Below are 20488 nucleotides of genomic sequence, written 5' to 3'. Positions count from 1 at the left end.
ATATAAATGAAAAATTTGATCAGCGTCTCCTGAATTTTATCAGCCTATTGCAAAAAACTGCACTTAATTTTCAGTAATCCAGATCACATGTTCGACAATGAAATGTTCAGCTTATAGCATACATAAGGATAGCATCTGCTCATGTTCTTTTTTTAATTCCCTTCTTCAGAGTTTCTAATTTACTGTTGGAGAGATCATCTCTAGAGGCAAGAGGTCAGTTCAGTCTTTGTTTAATACTGTCCCTTACATGCCAGGATAACAGTGGTTTCAGTTGCTGCTTGCATTTGTTCATTGTAGTATAAACATTTGTCTTGCAGGATCTAGACAGAAAGTCCTAAGTAATGTCACATAATCCTGCTGAATAGTTAATAAAGCTGAATTTACAGCCACTATACTATATACCTGAAAAGCTCTTTATTACTTTACTTGTTGGTGTAATCCACGCTTGGATTGATGTGAGATTAATGTATTGCTTGACACAGTGACTGCTTAGAATGAGCATGATCAAGATGCTTCAGTGATATTAACACAAAAAAAACCAGAGAGTAAGATGAAGCACCTAGTTTAATAATTAATACCAACAGGAATGCTATGTTAGTGGAAAGAAATACTTCCATAGCTCTTTTTGGCTACATAAAACATAAGGATTGTATGGGTTTGTCTAGGGAAAACCTGATAACAATTACTTGTTTCAGAATGTTGTCTAATGAATATTCATAAGCATGTCTGAAGAACATCTCTGTAAAGTGAAAACTATTATGTTTCCTTGCTATCTCTGGTTTTGACTCTTAGAGCTAGAAACTTTTCAGAGGAGCTATGTTCTCTTGCATGTGTTCTACTAATCATTGCACTGTAAGTCTCCAGGCACCATTTTCATCACAAACTACCTAGTATATCTAAAATGCACATCAACGTTTTGTTACTTTCCTTGTTCTTTAGTTCAGATTCTTGTGCTTGTTGCTCAGGATCTTTCCTGTATTGAAACTGCATAAATTAAAATTGCAGGGACACCTCGTAGTTTATTGTTCTGAAGGGAGAAAGCAGTTAAAGGGTAGTTTGTACATAAATTCTAGAGTCACCTCTGTTCCTGTACAGCCAAATAAAAATGCGCAGAGATTGTTCAAAGACAATGACCAAGTAAAGAAAATCTGTTTTGACCTGGATCTTCCTTTTCATACAGATCCAGTCTATGCTATTGGATAAGTCATGTAACTTCCTGGAGTATCTGGAGGGCTGTGGAGAAGACTAACCCCTTTGTCTTAGAGGAGCTGAGGTGTTCAATTTGTGACACAACATTTACTTTGCAATTTCATTGCCAGAGGTTTAGGACATCAGTACTCGACTGAGTTGTATGTTAGCAACAGGTTCCAAAGCTGTGTCCAACCTTGACTTTACCTAACAAGCTTATAAAGCTCTTTAAAAAATCTGGCTCATGTAGAAAAAATGGTGGAAAAACCCTTCCATGTGGATATAACGTATTCACTATATCAATAAAAATTGCAAACTGGCAAAGCTAAAGGTTGCAATATTCTGCGAACTAAAGGAAGAGTTTTCAACCTAGAAGAATAGTTCTCTTACCCTTTATTTTTGTAAATGTAATCAAATAACTGAAAATGTGTATTTTCTGCCTCATGACTGAGGTTGCAGAGATTAGTTAAGATGATGTGTTTCTAGGTTGACAGAAACCCTACAAAATCCTTGCTAAGTGCACAAGCTGCGTATGTGGTATAACCAAGAGCTTGTACCAGCTAGATTTCGACTGATGTCTGGCAAGCTGGGGACTCCTACAGTGTGTCTGTATAGACAGAGCATTCAAAGCACATACAGCTTCCGGAACAGAGGACTACCAAGGTTTTTGGTCATAAGAGTTTAATGTAAACTGCAGTTTAAATTTGGAGTAACTTACTTACACTCAGGTTGCACTCCCCCAAAATAATTGCAAATAAACACTTAGTGCAGCGGGAAGTGTGGGAGTTTGTTTTTGGTTTGCATGTAAACATGAGCTGTAGCTTACTGGCATTGGAGAACTGAGTGTTTATCTTGGAAAAGATCTACAATTTTTAGTGAAATCCTAGCTTTAAAAATGTAACACACAGAGAATTTCATCATCAGAAAGGTTTGAAAAACCTTTGCATCAAGGTTTTTCAAAGCATGCTGATAATAATAATGCTGGGAAACATTATTGGGAAATTTTTTTGAGTTCTCAGAAGTACGTCTTTCAGATAACACCAGTATTGTTTTCTATGTAGGAAAACAAACCAACCACCTCACTCATATCACTTGATCTTTTGTTAAAAACCAGATTTAGAATAATTGAGTAGCTGTAAGCAAAATATTGTATTATATGCTTGTGAGATATTCAGACAACACAAACTGATGCAAAGGAGTTGGGTACCTGTAAATGATACATGCGGTGTTCTGGCAGGTGCTGCAGTTGTTGAGGTCTTGACCAGTGTGGTAGAAGTTACGCCTGTAACAGACAGTAGTTCATGTCGTGTATTTATAGCTACATTAACAGATCTCTGAATCAATCTTTCCCACCTCATGCTGGCAAGATTCTGGTTGTTGGTTCTTGCATGAATAGTTGTGAAAACACTTAGACATGCAACTGCTTCCTATAAATGCAATTTTTTTAAGTATTTGAATATCCATGCTTTTGGTGACTCAATCTGATCTCTCCCCTTATGCTTTCCATTCTTTCCCTTTTTCATGTTTCCTTGCTTGAGGTAACCAAGTCAGGCTTTTCCTGCTGAGACTATACAAGTTCGGAGCGCTGAGAAAACAAGGAAAGTGACTTTCATACTTCACACCAACTAGAATTCAAGTATGTTTATGATGGACGGATCTGCAGAAGCAGTTTGAGGTGGCTCATTACATCTGAAGGATGCAGAAAGCTTTGAATGAGTTTTATTTGAATTACAGGAGTTTGCACCAACATATTTTTCTGATTGCTTTTGGAATTAAAGTGGAGGTTCTCCACATATGTTATTGTACTACCTCCACAAGTACTTGGGACGTTCAGTTTTACTGCTAGATAATTCTAGCAGCATTGATTGAAGTTTATCATTGAATCTCAGTGTGACGTTGAGAGATATTTGGCAAAACTTTTGTTTTTAGCCATATGGGAACTGAACAGAAATGGACTGTAAATGTTGTTGGGTCATCTGAGACTGCTTAACTCCAAGTAACTCTTTGTAATTCTCAGATTTTCAAATGTCATTGAAAATCATCCACCATCAGACATAAATACATGTAGAGGACAAGGAAGGAGCATTTTTTCCTGTAATTTCCTGCAGAACTGTAGTTGGGTGTTAGTTGTATGAAATATGCTATAGACAAGTGATTGTTTAAGCTTGACATATGGATTTTTCTTCCCACCACCTGCCTTGAATCTTGCTTCTAAACTGAACTTTCGGGTTTTGGTGTTCTATAAATGGTTTTGCATATTTGTTATCAGCGTGTCTGTATGGGGGTTGTCTGCTGTGTCTAGGTTTGTGCAAAGTTGGAACTAGAAAATTGTATAGGCTTTTCAGATAGGGAAAAATGACTAAGAACAATCCTCTGAAAAAGGATAGTTGGAGCTGAATTATATGGGGAAATATTACATAGAATAAAAATTTATGCAGTCACAGAAGTTGACAGAAATATTTTCACCTTAACAGTCAGATGAACATTAATGGTTAATGTTTCCAGAAAAAAAGGTACTCTGTACAGAGTAAAATTACATGTTAACTTGATTTATAGTATTTTAATTATTTTAATGAGTGTAAGTCATCAGAAATTCAAGAAGGTCATTTCAATTCCCAGATAAAATACTTGGAGAAAGAAAGAATCCTTCAAAATGGATTTATTTTTCTTCAGAAGTTGTGAAAAAATTGGGGTGTATAAAATTGTGGCTTCAGTTAGTTCTGTCCTGACAGGTTATGCACAGCCACACAGCCCTTTCCTGTCCACATGGGAACAAGTGCAAAGATGTGGTGCTAGGTCACAGGAGCAAGTCAGTGCCATGTTCTGTGTTATTTCTGTGCAAATGAATCTACACAAAAATCTCCATGTCTCACATTTCAATATACTTTGCAGAAACCACAAAAAGAATGCTGCACTGTCAGATTTACTCTTTAACTGCAGTCAGTAAATACTATAGATGCACACGATTTGATTTTAAGGATGCAGTTTTACACACAGACCATGGTGCATAATGATTACTTTAGATGCCTGAGCTGCCTGAGTAAATGATGACATACTTCATGTTGTTTTATCCTTACAAAATAAAATGGAACCTTTGTTGTCTCAATACTTTGAAAGATTTACATGGGGTTTTTTCAAAGGCAAAAAGCATTTGATGGTTAAACTATGGTATCATAAAACAGAACTTTAAAATTTATCCTAGCTGTATTTATTGTAAGTAGGAGCTGCTGTTCATGGTTTGGAAAACATTATTAGGGTATTCTAAAACCTGTAGTGAGCATAGATATATTTAAAACTCTATTTAAACATTGTCCTACGAAGGTGTCCAATCTTTAGCAATTAGTTGCATTTATAGTAGTAGTATTATTTCTGATGCACAAATAAGTTGTATGATTAAGTTACATAAATAATGCTGGCAGCCTTGGCTGTAGTCACTGTGAGAACAGGCTAAAAATAAATAAGAGGTCACAACATCTCATGACAGTGCAGAAAACAGTCATTGACACCTGAGATTCCAAAGTGAGTTCTTACGACCTATCTTCACATGCTCTATGTTCATAGTTTTAATTCCTTTTAAGCACCTACCTCCACCTCTCATGAAATCTTCCTGACATATTGGAGCCCTTGAAGTTTAGCTGGCATTGTGCCTGTGCCTGTGCTCAAGGCGTGCCTTTTAAGCAGCTGTGGTGTTTGTGGTATCATGACTTACAACTAGCAGTGGCAGGGGGTGTCCCCACCTGTCTGCAGATGCTGGGCTTTAGCTGATAATCCTTTTGCTGGCTTATGAAGGCAGTAGTAATGTGTTGAACAGAAGCAGGGTTTTGCTGATAAAAACGCTTTCAGTAGTAAGACTGCTTTGGCACTAAGTGCGTATCTGATCTTGCTAGCAAAAGGTAGTTTTCTTGCTACAGATTTCTATTATACTACATTAGCTTGTAGGGTTTTGTTGTTCTACCACATACAGATTTTAGCTGGATCTCAGGTGTTCAGTGGCTTTGTATCTGACACCATGAATCTAAATAAAAAAGGGAGTTAATAAACCATGTCTTACACTGGGTTTAGTAAAGGTGGTGTCAGCTAAAGGCATATTATCAGAAGACTTGCTTCTCTTCTGAGGTCCTAACACCAGAAAGAGAGTGTAAGATACAATTTTGCAAACTCATCTCTAAATATTTCAGGAAAGGTTTTTTCAGTAGCAAAGGTTAAAAAAATGCCAGCACCTGCTTTACACTACTGCTGAATTACTGATATTCAAATGCACCATACCCTTCACTGAGGGCTCTGGATTTTTCCAGGTCTTGGATTACATTCAAAAGGACTTTAATCTTCTCCTGGTTGGAGTGCAAGGATTCCTCTACAGACTGCAGCCTGCCTTGTAGGGCACAGAGTTCACCGTGTGCCAAATGGATTTGATTGAGTTCACTAATCTCTTTGTTGGTTTCTGGTTTTATTTCGTTCCTTGGAAGATAAGACTTTATGTGAAATCCTTCTAAACAGCTGTTACAGTGGGAAACATCTGGCTGGGTAGAATTGTTCTCCATTTCAGAACTACATGTCAGAATAGATTTTGACGCATTACTGCTGGTCACTGACATTATTGTGCAATCATCATTTGTTAATGTCACACAGCTGGAATCTGTTTTGTGCTCTCCTGTCTGTTGATAGTCTCTGAGGAAACAAGATGAACTGTGATTTGATGGAGATGGGAATGGAGCAGGTTCCTTACTGCTTGCATCTTTGCTGGCTACAAGTGACTCCAAATCACTTCTATCTGCTTCACAGGAGTCAAAATGAGCATTACATTCACGGCAGCTAGTGGAATTGAGATGGCAAGGGTATGCTTTTCCAGAATTAGATGACAGCATGCTGTTGTCATTATTTTCATTGCTATTTATGACAGTAGAAGAATGCAGTGAATTACTTAAATTTGTGGTTGTGTCTGGTGCATCCATGGAAACATTTCTGTCTCGTGGAAAACTCACATGTATGTATTCAGGCATCTGTGTGGAAACAGTTGTCTTTGATCCTGAGAAGTTGTCAGTCTGGATAGGTCCATTGCTTTGTGCTTTTGATGGTCTTTGACTCAACTGACCATCCACCTCACTATTCCTAAACCCATCTTCCAAATGATTCGTTATTCTTAAGTAACAGAGATCTGAAGACATCATGTGTTGCTCAGAATGATTGCCATTCACCTGGGTAGAGTTTGCAGGCTCACTTGGCATTTCTGTTAGTGATTTGCTGATGGTCAGCTTTTTCCTTTTAAAAACTGGGAAGTGTTTCCTGAGGCTGGGAGATGTTTGTATGGCAATATTCTGCAGCCCCTTCTGAGCCCTTGCAACAGATGTAGATTGATCTAGCAAAAAATTGTGATCAGTAAATATTTCTGGTTTTCCAGCCATGAATGCTATATGTTGGGCAGGATTAGGGTCCAGTTCATTTTTTGTGTTCACACCATCATCCTTGAATCGGACTTGCTGAGATTTGCTCCTGCGGTGCTGTGGCTGTCTTATAAAATCAGCTGAATCCAGACTGTTCCTTTTCAGGAGCACTGGGCGCATTTTCATGTTTTGCTGAGCCATTGAATCACAATTTAAGGTCTGTAAGTAATGTGCTTCTTTGCGACCCATTTCATTTGTCATTGGAACTAAATATTAAGATTGTTCCTAAGATGCAAATGAATACCTTGCTCTTGAAGAAACTAAGCTTTTCATTCTTATTGTTGTTATGTATGCTTTTAACTGACATGCTCTCTTTAGGAATGCCCTTTCAAATTTGATTGACCAAATACTAAAATAAAGAAATTAATATCATATTTAAGGAAAGATTTCTTGTAGCAAGGGAGTGCAGAAATCCATGTGTTGCAAAGCTAACATAATCTTCATATTACAAAATTACACAGGCTGTTATGCTCACAGTTAGACAATTTAAAGGTAAGCTTGAGTCTATGGCTTTCCTGATGGCTCTTGTGTGACAGTCAGCTCTCGACTGGTGATCCAGCCTTTTTTTATGATGGACCAGTCACATGTGTTTTATTTGCATGTTTTCTAAACAACAAGCATTATAACTTTTGGGTGTATTTTCATTTCTGATGTGTAGTTTTCCTAATAGAATATATCCATTAATGCCAAACTGAATTGCTTTCTTTAGAGAGGGTTTTTCTTCTTCAGCCATCTTTTTTAAGTTGGAAATGAAACTAATCTTCCCAAACAGTTAAGCAAAATGTAACCAATTCTGACCAGGTGAAAATACAGCATCCAGTGGGTTTCTGTGAAAGAAGTTATCAGTGTGTGGCTGTTACTTCAGTTCGTGCAAATACAAGGCCAGTCATATCCAACGGACTGTTTCACTTTGGGAAGTTCTGTAAATACTTTGGCATCAGAAGAGTGGTCCAGACTGAAGAACCAGCAAGTGCAGAATAGCAGGAAATGTTTCCTGAAAGTAACAACAGTTGTAGATGAACAAAGTGCCAAACACTAAATTTCTTACGCTGTCTTCTAAAAAATGTCATCTCCATTGATTTTGTAACTTTGACAGTGAGATACTTGTACAGAAACTTAAAAATGTTTTGTAGTGTTGAAGTGCCTAAAGTTTTCATCATATGAAATACAAAACACCAAAAATTGATATAAAACATTCAGAGGGGTAGTTTTCTCGTTGTGGTCAGTACTCATTCTCCTACTCAAATCATTCCAGAATAGTTCGAACTGAAATTCAGTACCTGCAATGAATAGTAGCAGATTTTAAGTAAGTCCTGAATTTCAAAACTCATGACATGTACCTGTATGTAAAATATGCTTCCTGTATTTTTAATAAAGAATGCTAGATCTGAAATCAGCTGCTAGAATAGAATAGGGCTAAGAGGAGAAATTTATGCAAAATACATGAAATATTCTATGGGATTTTGAATAATCCAGCGTAGTTTGCTTTTTGGATTGCAATGATCTTAAAGACTGGAGCTAAATTCCCAGCATAGTGTTAATTTACCAGTAATCCTGTTCCCTGATTCTTTCATCAGCCTTATTACTTCCATTCCTTTAGCGTATATTTTATTTAAGCATTGCAGAAACTTTATCATATTTTATTTACAAGAATTGATGAGATGGGAGCAGTGTGGAAGATTTGTTACAGAATACAGCAAACTGTTCTGTAGCCTCCTATAATATTTAGGCAATGTAATATAATTCAAATAATTATGTGATATTATTCTATTATTAAGTTTGAGAAGAAAGTGAGCATTAAATGATTTCACTGCAGAGAGAAATGTTGTGTAAGATAGATATTGAGGAAACAAGTATGTACATTAATAACAAATTTTACTTTCATGATATGCTAGCATTAGGTCGCTTAACTCCCTGTACTGCTTATTCAGTGGAAACAAGTATACACAATAAACAAGTCAAACTGTTCCTGCAGATAAAGTTCCAGTGCCAAGTTCTGAATTCTCATATTGTCCACTAATTACTGGAGGCTTTTTGTGGTTTCGTTTGAGAATGTATCCAAATATTGCAGTACCATTCTCCATTTCCCATCACAGCTGCTGTGCTCCAGGCAGATGGACTACTTTAAAAGTTATACTTGCCTAATTACATTTGGAAAGGAGCTTTAGAAATCTAATCCTTTGTATTTTAAATACAAGAAAAAAGCCCTTAAGGGCTTTAGGAGAGCTGTAGAGGCATTTAAGCTAGATTCCTGCATTCTTCCTTTGCAAACTGCTATTTTAATTCTGTGTGATTTTTAGCCACCTTGGCATTCATTAGTCTGGGATTCGTATGAATTGTTGTAATGAAAGTTAAACATTAATCAAATTATTAAAACAAGATGAAAATGTATAGGTAGGAATGCTCAAATACTTGGATTGAAAACCCAAACTAGTGCTTTCACTGAGTTATATGTGACTGTGTTCAGATTAACAAATCAGTGTAACATTGCCAGTGACTAAGTTTAAATAGCATTTTCCCTTGCTTGGGTTATCATTCCTCATTCTTTCTTGGCGCAGACATTTCCTGGTCTTGTTTTCCTCATTATTTCATGTTGACTGAATATGAAAAGTTCTAAGGATCTATTTTATGGAAATGCTTTCAATGTATTAATTTAAGATATGTCACTCATAACAAAAAGCATGTGTCAGTTTGCAGTTTATGTCTTTTAGGAGTAATAATAATATCAACAGTTTTGGTAGGAGAAATGTAGTAGGAATTAATGTGTGCCAGGGTTTCATGACCTCACATCCAGCTATCCATTCTCTTTCTCCCTATCCCTTCCCTTGGCAGCTGCTCATCAGTCCTGAGGACATGCCTCGTGCCTTGGTTGATTTGCTTGATTAGCGCTGTAGATTCATCTCATTCTCTTCATTCACTGGTTGTTGGAGCAAGCAGCCCATGAGGTGCTTGATGATTAATGTTACTTTAAATGTTGCCTATTTTATACTCCTCTTTTAAATGGTTTGAGTATGTGAATTTGACTAATAAATATAATTGCTTTTTTTTCTATTATGCTTGCCTTATGCTGTTAGAGCAGATCTTGATTTTTAAAGCCTTTGCATGCTTTGCACACACACTTCAGAACGGTGAAAGTTAGTCTTCAGTGTAAATTTATTCTAGCTCCAGTGTGTAATAAATGAATTGCCTGGAAAAGACTAAGGTGCAAACCTACTACCTCAAACAACAATGGAACCCCTTTTCTAATGTCAAGATTTTTTTTTTAATTCTAAAATAAAGCATAAGTTTTAAAACATGAATATTGGAAAAAACATGCTGGGATGAAAAATATCCGACATGGAAGCAATCTTTAATATCTAAAAGTATAAACAAATTCAATCATTTAATGGCTCTGTAACTATCAAAATTCTTAATGCTGTTAGCCAGAATTTTCTTTGTTCAGTATTCAGTCAAAGCTAGCTCTAAAGCAACAATGACAGCAAGTCATTCTAGGGTGGATTGTAATGCACATTTGAGATTTTTGTAACAAGAAACCTCAGTGGAGTTGAGAAACTTATTTTTTGCCAACTTCTAAGTTCAGTAAGACTGGAAAGGATTTCATCACAATCTGGTGATCTGCAGAATGATTCTTTTTGTACTAACATGTCTATTGAATATTTTTGAAACATTATTCATTTTCCCTATTCAGTTAATCAGTGATAGATTTTTAAAATGCAGTTTCATATCAGTAGATACTGCCAGGATAATGAATCTGGGGAAACTAAGAGATGTAAATTGAAATTGTCATTTCATAAGGAAGAAAAACATTAATTGCATCTGAATAAGTTTTTCCTCTGTGTATTTTCCTGCCTTGCCTCAGGTTGCAGGGTGTTTTGTAATGTTATCTTAGACTCTTAGACTTTTTTTGGATTGGAGCTGGATTTGGATATTTTTCGGGTCAAGCTAGAATAACATCTCAGCTATCTTGCGTATCTGAACCATTCCACATCCAGTTACTTGTTTTTACAGTATCTGTAGCATGGTTCTGCTCCACTGACTTAATGAATGTCCCAACAACTCCCAGGGCTTCCCCAGTCCCAAGTAGCGATGGGAAATTTCCAAACTATGGAGTATAGTAAATTGCTGCTCCACCATAAATCTGTAGGTCTGGACTTGGTGCCATGTCTACCTGTGAAAAAGGTGGTATTTAATTCTGATGTTCAGTCAAAAACTGTGGCTGTAAATATGGACACAGCAATCAGGCTCCCTTTCTCACCTGACACTTCCGCAGTTAGTTTTACAGCGTTCAGTTTTCCAGACTGGAGGTAACTGAAATGATTACCATTTGTGGCAGTCTTTAAAAGTTCAAGCCAGTATGCAAGTATCCCCAGGAAGTGCTGAGCTGTACATGAGAAATGAAGCTGTGAACTATGATGATCATCATGATTTGATATCTTGGGCCCAGATATTAACCACTTGGGGTACAGGCATACTCTTCAGGTCAGTGTAACGATTCTGTTGGAAAGCTTTACTCCAGAATTTGTTGGGATGGAACTGTCGGTTTCTGTCATATCTGAGAACATTTTTACTGGTTGTCAAAAGGGTTTGTGACAAAGTACAGAGAAAAACATATCCCTCTTTGCAGTTACCTGATGTACCAGTTGTATTCTTTAGGACACAGACATAATAAGCAGTTGAGTTATTTTAATAGTCGTTAATAGCAACAAACATAACTTTGGCCCCCAAATTATTACTACAGTCTGTAAAGGACTGTCCTGAAAATTCCATAGATCTCTCATTCCATTTATCTTTCCATATTTCCTGTATTATTTTATTTATTGTGATGCTGCTGAAGTACAGCTGTTTCTATGATACGCTTTGGTTGGTTTCTTGGATTTAGCTATTACAATTGACTCATGTAGTACTTGCCCACTAATAATGTTGCTGTAAGAATGGATTGTGAGAGTTCTCAAACTAATTCTAGTTTGTTTTATTTCGCTATTTGCATCTGTGCTGTCAAATATCCTCTACGTTACTGGCCTACATTTTGGCACAATCTTAGTCCTCTGTTTCCATCTGTATACCCTGGGTTTATGCCCAGCACCTGAGCAAAGAGGTAGCTGTGGCAGGCTCCCACCTGATCACTGAGGGCCCAGTCAAGCAACAGGTTTCTGCTGATCCAATTTTATTTCTTCCTGCTCAGGACAAATGGACTAGTGAAAACCCCTCTATTGTCAGGATGTTTCTTTCTAACATAACTAGAAACCGGGTGAGTTTCCTGGAGCTTTTGAAAGACATAAAGGAAGTGTGAAAAGAAATTAAAGGCAAAGTCAGAAAGAACTTTTTTGGCTTCCTTATTGTGTTACTCCACATGAAAGCTTTGCTTTTTAAAAATCTTGCATAAAAAGCCAGTACCTCTGCCTTTACAGGAAAAATAGTGCACATTCCCAAACCCTGCCAAATCCAACCAGGAACAGCTTTATTTTACTTGATGTGGCCTCTGTAAACATGGTGTGAAGTTTATGTTTCTGTAGTGATTTTATTTATGATACCTCTGCCAATCTTTAAAAAAGTGGTTGTATTTATTCAGTTAGAGCTTTAACCTTAATTTCAAAATTGCAATAATCTGAAATGGCAAGGTTCTAATGTTCAGAAGATTTACACAGTTTCTTTCTCACAGCTTAGACACTCTAAACTGTATGGCTTCTCCCTTACTTTCTGAACACACAGTATGAGCAGTAACTACTGAACATGACAGTCACCAGTTTTCTGAGCTAATGTTAACATCAAACACCATCATCTTATTATTTTCCAATCACAACTTTTCTTCAACTTGCAAATCTCCAACACTTGTTGAGGATGCCAAAGACTCAAATAAGACTCAAGTTCTTCCTTTTATGAAGAACATTCAAAAGGCAGCATATGGCAATCGCAGGTACTGCTTGATAGCATAAAACACAGAGCAAGAGCATTTTGTCATGCAATGAGTAGCTTCATATGCAAATCTTGATGCATATCTCTCAGAGTTTTCTTTCAGAATCTCATTGGCACTGAAACAAGAGGTTTTGGTTTTTGAACAAACCCTCTAAGACTAGAAGGAAGAAGTTTTAGTGAACACATTTTAGATTGTGTTTCTTGCAGAAGGAAATGGATGGAAAATATATTGAAAGTTACAGCTGAACTGCAAGGAGGTTTCTGAAGGGAATATTTTCAGATGGAAGTGGCTGAAAGATACAGAGCTTGTAAAGGCAATCCCCCCAGGTGCAAATTTGCTGCTTATTTTGATACACAGGCAAAAGCTGACAGAGAAAAGGAAACATGAAGCTGCCTAGATAGATTTTTCAATGGTTTCTGTGCATTGGGCCCAATCATTGATCACAGCGAGTGAGTCTTGCTTTGGGTCTTGCCGTATAAAGCAGAAAGCTGTTTCTGAAGCTAAATGTGTTTGTTATAAGAGATGGAATATTCTGTGTATCATAGTTTGGTATCTGGAGTTTTCTCCAGTGCACAGGTAGCCATTTTTAGTGTTCTTCTATTGCCTATTTGCATTGGCCTGTACACAGAATATCCTGTTCTGCTTGTGTACACTGTCACAGAAGAGTTCTCTGTGTGTTTCTCTATTGCACTGCTCAACTGTTCCCTGCAAACCCACTGCAGTGGGTTTGGTAATGAACCTCACCTGAGCACCTAAGACATGAGGACCTAAGGGTGAACTTTTTTACAAGTCCTGCTGGCAGGTTTTGTGAACCACATCAAGGTGGGATCAAGGTGAATGGAGAAAAGGATCTAACATAGATAAGGAATACAGGGTAGGATGTAACCTTCTGATTTCAGAAAGGGAACGTTTCCATGATGGAAGAGATTATAGGATTTTCTCTCTGAGTACTATTACAGCAAGACTTGTAAATTACTTCAGACTGGTGAGACAGGGTAGAGAAGATACTGCAATATTTACTGCAGCAGCAAAATGTCCTTAGCTAAGCAAGTTTTAGGAATGAAAATTGAGTGTGGCTTGGCTGTACTTTGAGATGATGCAATGCCATTCCGCATGAAGATGCACTGAAAGATAAATGATCTTCTGAATATACTTTTCAGAACTATGATACTTAATTCTTTTATTCTACTCTAACAAAAATAGAAGTTCAACCATCTCCTTTGAAGAGATGATACATTCCGTTGACTGTTACAGAACAAAAGACTTCATGGATTAGAAAATATTTCTATCTCAATATTTGTTTTGGAGCATATATTGGAAATTGTTCACACAAGGATTACTATCAAGGGATAAGACACAAGTTAAGAAGTTCAGTCATGTATATACAATACAGAAATTGGAATTAATTTTTTTTTTCAGTGTTAGTTTGCAAAGACAAGTGTACTTCAAACTGAGAAATTTCTCTTGAAAAGTGCTAGAGTGCCTACAGGGAGATGGAAGTTATCCGAAGTGACAGGTTGGTGAGCTGGAAAGTGTCCAAATAGCTGGTTCATGACATAACATTTCAGTGCTCTTTCTTTAATAAATCTGGTATTCTACTATTTTCCTTGTAGTTGAAAGAATCCTGGGAAGTACTTGGTGTTTGCGTAAAAGTATGCCTACGTGTTACATCTTAGATTACTGTAAATTTATATCCTGGCTTTATAAAATGTTAGCATATCTCTATCTAAATGTAGATAGATTTATGTAAGTAGGTAGGTTGCGGACAGGCAGATATGTAGCTCTGTGTGTGTACGAGAGCAACCTGTTTCCCAGGCTGTAGCAGTTTGATTACAAATGTATTAGCTCCTGAAATTTACCTTTGGAACTTTCTCTTCGGTTGTCTAGTTATAACAACTCTACCTCTTGTAACAACAAACCTACATATTTTTCCTAAGTACCAATCCTAAAAGCTACTTCTACTGTGGTTCCTGTGGTAACATCTTGCTACTCCCCACCACCTTTCTGCTGGGTGTCTTCGTTGAGAAGGCTGCTATAGAAGATGTCTGCTATGTATTTAATATATGGGTTTGTCACTTTGCTCTGCTATCCCCTGCCTTATCTGACACTTCTGAGTAATATACGTGCTGAATTTCTTCTTCCTTTACAGTGCTCACCACTCCTGTTTATTTCTTAACACAGGCAGTTGGCATCTTTTCTAGACAGAAGATAAAGAGGCCAAAACTGTCTGAAACGTCTTCTTGTAAATCTGTAACATAATCCCTTCCCATAGTCCCACAGGATCTTGTTTGCTTTCCTCAGAACAACAAAGATCAATGATGTGTTGTTATGGCACAGAAGTAATTTCATTACAGAATTAATTTTTCTTTTCAGTGCTTGGCTCACTAATATTTCCAGGAATCCTTCTAATATGGGTGTCTTGTGTTATGCACACATCTGTAGTAATCTTTACATGCATATGTTGGTTGTAACATGCTGTGATAACTTTCAGCTTTTAGAGTGTAGTTCAGTAAGTATCCAATTGAAGCCACCACCTGCATGGAGAAGGATAAACAAGGGCCCAGTCTGTGGCTGCGAAATATTTCTATTCAGTTCAACTTTGCAATGTATTATTCAAATTTGAATTCCATTCCATCGCATGCAGAGAAAAGATAGCTTTAGTTTCAATTGTACTGATTCAGACAAATAAAACCATTTGTTTCCTTATTGGAATTATTTTATCTTCTTGTAATTAAAGCTCCTAATTAATTTTAGGAGAAAGAAACATAATCTCTACTTAAACTTTCCTACACTGAACATGATCCTTCTGTCTTTAATTGTGAGCTGCAGAACTCTTTGATTTGAATGTATATGCTCCTCTCAAACTGCAATCCAAACACTAGCAAAATGATACTGCATGCTTTGTTAAGCCTCAGTCATTAATGAAATGTTATGAGGATGTTTGTGAGCCCTTGAGGAATATATCCATGCAGTGTGTAGGAAGGCTTTAAGTATGTAACGGGAAAGATTTTGCCATATTGCCTAACAATGTTCTCCAGTTTTACAACACATTACTCTTTCTAATTTGCTGTGCTTCTGGATTTTGAAAACATAGTAAGATTCATGTCTTTTCCTACGGTAGGTGTCTATGTTGGGAATGCTTGGTAAGATGACAGCATCTGCCCCAAGTTGTGTAGTTGTTCATTGTGGGTATTTATGAATAATTTTTGGTCAATATAACAAATCACTTGATTATTAAAGACATTTTTGCTTTTTCTATATAGGCTGTTTATATCGGCAATGCATTGTAGGTGGGAATAGAGGAATCTTGGATAAACTCCTAATACTAGACACTGTGATTCCATTTAAAATATGTGGGCCACTGCATTAACAGTGAAGTTTAAGCCTGGCTGAGAGCTAGAGTGTTATTTCTTTCTGCAGAGCCTCCCTGCTGACCTGCAAGTATGATTTACAGGTCAGAATTGGCTCTCGGTGAACCTGTCAAGAATATGACTAGAAGGACTGGGACTTGTCTTCTTGTGTTCTGTGAGAAGGTCCAGAGGATACTGGGAGCAAAGAAAGGAGTCCAGTGTTAAGCCTGTATGGATAACTGGGAGTGGGAGGGAAGGGAATGTTGTCTTTATTCCATGGTTGCTCTTAGTCTTCCTTGCTAAAATAGATGTGCAAATCGTAACTGGAGTGAACATTGTTATTCAGAAAAGAGTTTTATGTCTGTTGTGTAGAGGCTTATATACTTCAGTTTTCTGGCAAGATTTGTTCTGAATTCCCCAAGAAAGAAGTTCTTGTATTTAGGTGAGTTTTAAAACTATAGCTCATTTACTTTGTACCCATGGATGTATTTGGTGGAGTGTTTCTTCTGCTCATGCCTACTTGGATGCATTCTTCGTATTTTATTTGTTGAGTGAATATGAAAGGAAGGGTTTAGGGGGTAGTACTGCTTTTGTACATGAAGAGCTGTTTTCCTGTTGAGCTATAGACATGTAGGGTGTATCTAAGTGATTTTAACACCAGGAAAAAATACTATTTCTTTCCTAAACCATTTAAAATCAGAATAAAGTACTTGCTGAAGATGGTGACTTCTACACTTGAGTTGTTTTCACCATTACAATATTTATTTACTTCTAAAAAACAACTTTTGAGTGTACTTGCTGCAGCCTCTTTGCTTTTAGCTGGTTTCTGAATTCTGCTTTTTCAATTAGTTTATCACTTCAGAGTAAGAAGAATGACATGGCAAAGCCGAGTCCAAAAATACTGAGCAGTCTGCTGTGCTGCAGTCTTGTAAGCATCGTGTTCTCAGCTGTGATCCATCAGGAGCTTCATAACTTTTTTTTGCCACATCAGTACGTGGGAGTATTCAGTAAATGTAAGGAATCAACTATTGCTCTCACTTCTATCCCAAATCTGGATATACTGGGAGCCAGGGAAGAAAGCATGACAGGTTCCTGCTGAAATACGCTTTCCAATGCCTTCTGGGTTTCCTATGGAAATATTGAAACCTGTGTGGAAAAGTTTTGCCAGATTCATCTTGATAACAGGGCTGGAGTTTAAAATCTGCATCTTGAGGCTTTTTAACCTGCGTTCCTTCAGGGCAGCGAACGACATCTGAAGTGCAAGTGGCAGTATATTTCGTCCTCATGAGATGTATTTGTGTACTTAGCTGAATATACTTTGCTGTATCTCTTTCTAACTACTGGTTTTAAAAAATATTTTCAGTGTGGGGGAATTGAATTATGGCAGTTTAGAGACTGGGATACAGGAAAATGGCTGACAGCAAGTGCTGGAGAGACTGAAATTATGCTTGCTGGCTTTGGCAGGATGTATGTAGAGAATGACATTTCCCATAAGCTCCCTGCTTCTGGTCTGAAAAGCTGCAGGTGGAGAAGGAATGTAGGTTGAGAGATAATGAGCTGGGGACTCCTCTGAGAAAATCTGCTATCAATTGTGATCATGACTACTTCTCAGCATCAGAGGAATCTTTACTCAGGTTTTATCCTTCTACAGTGTAGTCAGCTAAGAGTCTAATGCATTGGCATGTCTTTTCTCTGGATGTCTGCAGAATGAACCAGTGATACAATTGTCAATAAGGTTGGTAGTTTGGGTTCTTGTATGAATTCTGTTTATTTTATCGTCAACCTGCTGGGAGCCAGAATTACCCATTCTTGTGAGGGTGGCTGGTGAGAAGAGCAGAGCAAGAGAGAACCTGCTGCTTATTACAAGTTCCTGTTATAAGTAATTTTACTTCAACACCATCAGGTTGCTATGTTTTGGAGAGCTCAATGACGTGTATTTTGGGGGATTACAGTTCAAGACATGAGAATTACATGATAAAAAGTCTTTGGACATGCTTGTTCTCTTCCTTCGGCTTTGCCTTTGCCAATTTTACATCTGTTTCATACTGTCTGTAACGTAGGCATTAGGAAACTCAAGGTGCAGATTTGTAAGACTTAAAAGAATATGTTAAAACCAACAACACTTCGTATCCTGACTGGCTCTTCAGCAACCCAACAGCTTGATGTTGCTAATACCTAATGTGCAGTGACAATGAAGGGATGTTTTGCATTGCTTGCATCTGATCTGTTGTGCAGTGCTGCTCTTTCAAGCCATGAGAATGGACACAGGTTTCTTTTGTAAGAATATTCCATAATTCTCTGTGACTTTATTCTGTCATTTTACAGACCACTTCTGTCCTGTGTATTTTAATGCTTTGCTTGTGAGGTGCACAGGTTATTATGCAGGGCAGGTGCCTTTAAAAATTAATTGTGCCATCATTACTGCCTGACTACTTTCTAAAAATAGAGAGAAGTTGCTTTGGAAAAGCCTTGCTGTTTGTGAGGAGAGGATTTGGAAAAAAGCCCACTTCAGTTTATAATTTCCAGCCTGAAAAATAATATAGCCTTGCAATGGCTCTCTAAGCTTTGCAACAATGGTAGGAGCACCAGGTATTGAACACAAGCTCCTCTGCAGCTCTTTCCTTGGCAGAGATAGCAATTCTAAGTGACAGCATTATTGCCATGTGTAGCATTGGTTTAATATTCCTGCTCTCCTGTTAGAATGGCAAAAGCTCTGGCATTATGTCTGTGGAATATGACTGAATCGCTTCTATGTGGAGTAGAAATAAATCTCAGCACTGACCATAAAAACCGTGAATGTGGCGATTTTAACTTCTGAACTTGCTGAGATCATTGTTTTCCTGTCAAATGTTTCATTTATTGTAAATCCTAGGAGATTCATTAACATAGAAGCATCTGCATGCAGTTAGTGTTCCATGTATGGCCAAGGCCTTGCAGGGCCAAGAGGATTGTGTTTTTCCAGACCAAAAGGTCATCTCCTTCTTCTCAATGCTCAAGATGTTACCGTCGCTGCCTCTCAGAAGACAGCACTGTCTGGTGTATGCCCAGCCTGCTGCTATGTGAGAGGCATAAACTGGCAGGATGGTTTCTTTGTCTCATCACAGATATGACTGTGTGTGCAGTTTTCCCACTGTTTTCCAGAGAAAGTTAAACAAGAAACCAAGTGACTACTTGACCACAAAATTGAGCAAGGCAGGCAACCCAGAATTTGTTAGTGAAGCTTGGGTTATCTTACAGTGTGTTAGCAAAAAATAACTAGGTATGCAATTCAGCTTCATGTGCTTGGGTTTTGTCTTGTAAAATTAAAAAACTCTATCAGAACACTTAAATATGCTAGAAACAACAGAAATGCTGCTGTGTATTCTGTCAAGATTGCAATGTTATTCTCCTAACTGTAAGTCCAAAAAAAGCCTTATAAGACAGGAATATCCGGCTATGTAAGTGGCAGCCTAAAGGCATTTATATCCTTGTATAATAGGAATGACCAGAAATTTCCTTTTTTTTTCTTTTTTTGAAATTTTTGTGTATTGATACAGACGTTTGTGTTCCCACTATTATTTCATGAATAGCTTCCAGAAAACCATAGGATTCACATAGTTATTTCTGCTGCAGAATATGAAGGCTTATCTTCATACACTTTGCATGTCTCCGCAATACTACATAGGCTTGTACTTTAGGTTGTTTCCTCCTTTACTTTTTGTCTTGAAATGCTGGTGTGCCCCAAACCTGGAGGGGAGCATCACTGATGAAGAAGGAAGAGCCAGCAACAGAGAAATTCACTTGAACAAAGGCTAGGTTTCGGATTTTTTCAGCTGCTAACAGTGACTAGTCTAAACTACTCTGCCTGCCCACTGCCCATATCTTACACTATTTCTTCCTTAGTTTGCCACCAAAGAACCTCTTCCCTACACAGTGCTGTGAAATCCTTAATAGTATATTCTTGAATTCAATAGAGTGCAGTTGCTTTTCTCTCTCCTCCAAGATCCTGCTGGCTACATTATTGGTTTCCCGGTTTTGTGCTCGATTATTCTGTTCTTCCCTAGCATCTGCGACTTGAGCTGTACAACCTGCTCAGGCCGACCTAATGTCCTGGAACTCCCTAATTGCAGCACTGTCGTTTAGGTTTTTACAATGATCTGGAAGGGGTAAGGGAGCTCCACTACTGTTCCAGTGTTTCACATTTGCCTTATTCATTTGGCATCAACATATACACAATATTATTTCTCTTCCTACTTGGTTGTAAACTCCTTTCTGTCTTTGCATTTTCAAAAAATGGGTTGTAATTAGTTGCTAGAATTATTTTAATATTTCAATATATGTATTTAGCAATCTCACAGGTTGGGACATTATACTGAGGAGATAGTAAATAAAAGTCACTTTTATCTCTTTAAAAAGTATAGTAGTATATGTTTTTTTGCAAGATGTTTTTTAAATTTAAGAAGTTCAGTAGGATGGAGTGTATAGCATCTTGTACTGTCTATTTGGGTTTTTTTGGACAAAATACTGGCACTAAGCTCTGCAGTCCAGTGATTCTGGTTTAAGCTATAAAATACTAGCAGTATCCTTTAAAATTAAAACTGAGCATAACAACGTAC

General features: G+C 37.5%; 2 protein-coding genes across 2 annotated transcripts in view; one reads left to right on the top strand and one right to left on the bottom strand.

The window, feature by feature from the left end:
• Window positions 1-20488, top strand: part of DOCK2 (dedicator of cytokinesis 2) — a 171249-nt gene that overhangs the window by 69814 nt on the left and 80947 nt on the right. The window lies entirely within an intron of this gene.
• Window positions 1-20488, bottom strand: part of INSYN2B (inhibitory synaptic factor family member 2B) — a 34460-nt gene that overhangs the window by 4472 nt on the left and 9500 nt on the right. The window contains exons 2-3 of the mRNA XM_030503653.1: window positions 5455-7623; window positions 2396-2470 (exon numbers count right to left, since the gene is read on the bottom strand). Of these exons, the coding sequence (XP_030359513.1) occupies window positions 2396-2470; window positions 5455-6830 (1451 nt within the window). The 5' untranslated portion in view covers window positions 6831-7623. The remainder of the gene's footprint in view (window positions 1-2395; window positions 2471-5454; window positions 7624-20488) is intronic.

The sequence above is a fragment of the Strigops habroptila genome, chromosome 12 (assembly GCF_004027225.2).
Source record: "Strigops habroptila isolate Jane chromosome 12, bStrHab1.2.pri, whole genome shotgun sequence".
NCBI classification, from domain to species: domain Eukaryota; kingdom Metazoa; phylum Chordata; class Aves; order Psittaciformes; family Psittacidae; genus Strigops; species Strigops habroptila.
This window is presented reverse-complemented; position numbering and strand designations above follow the sequence as displayed.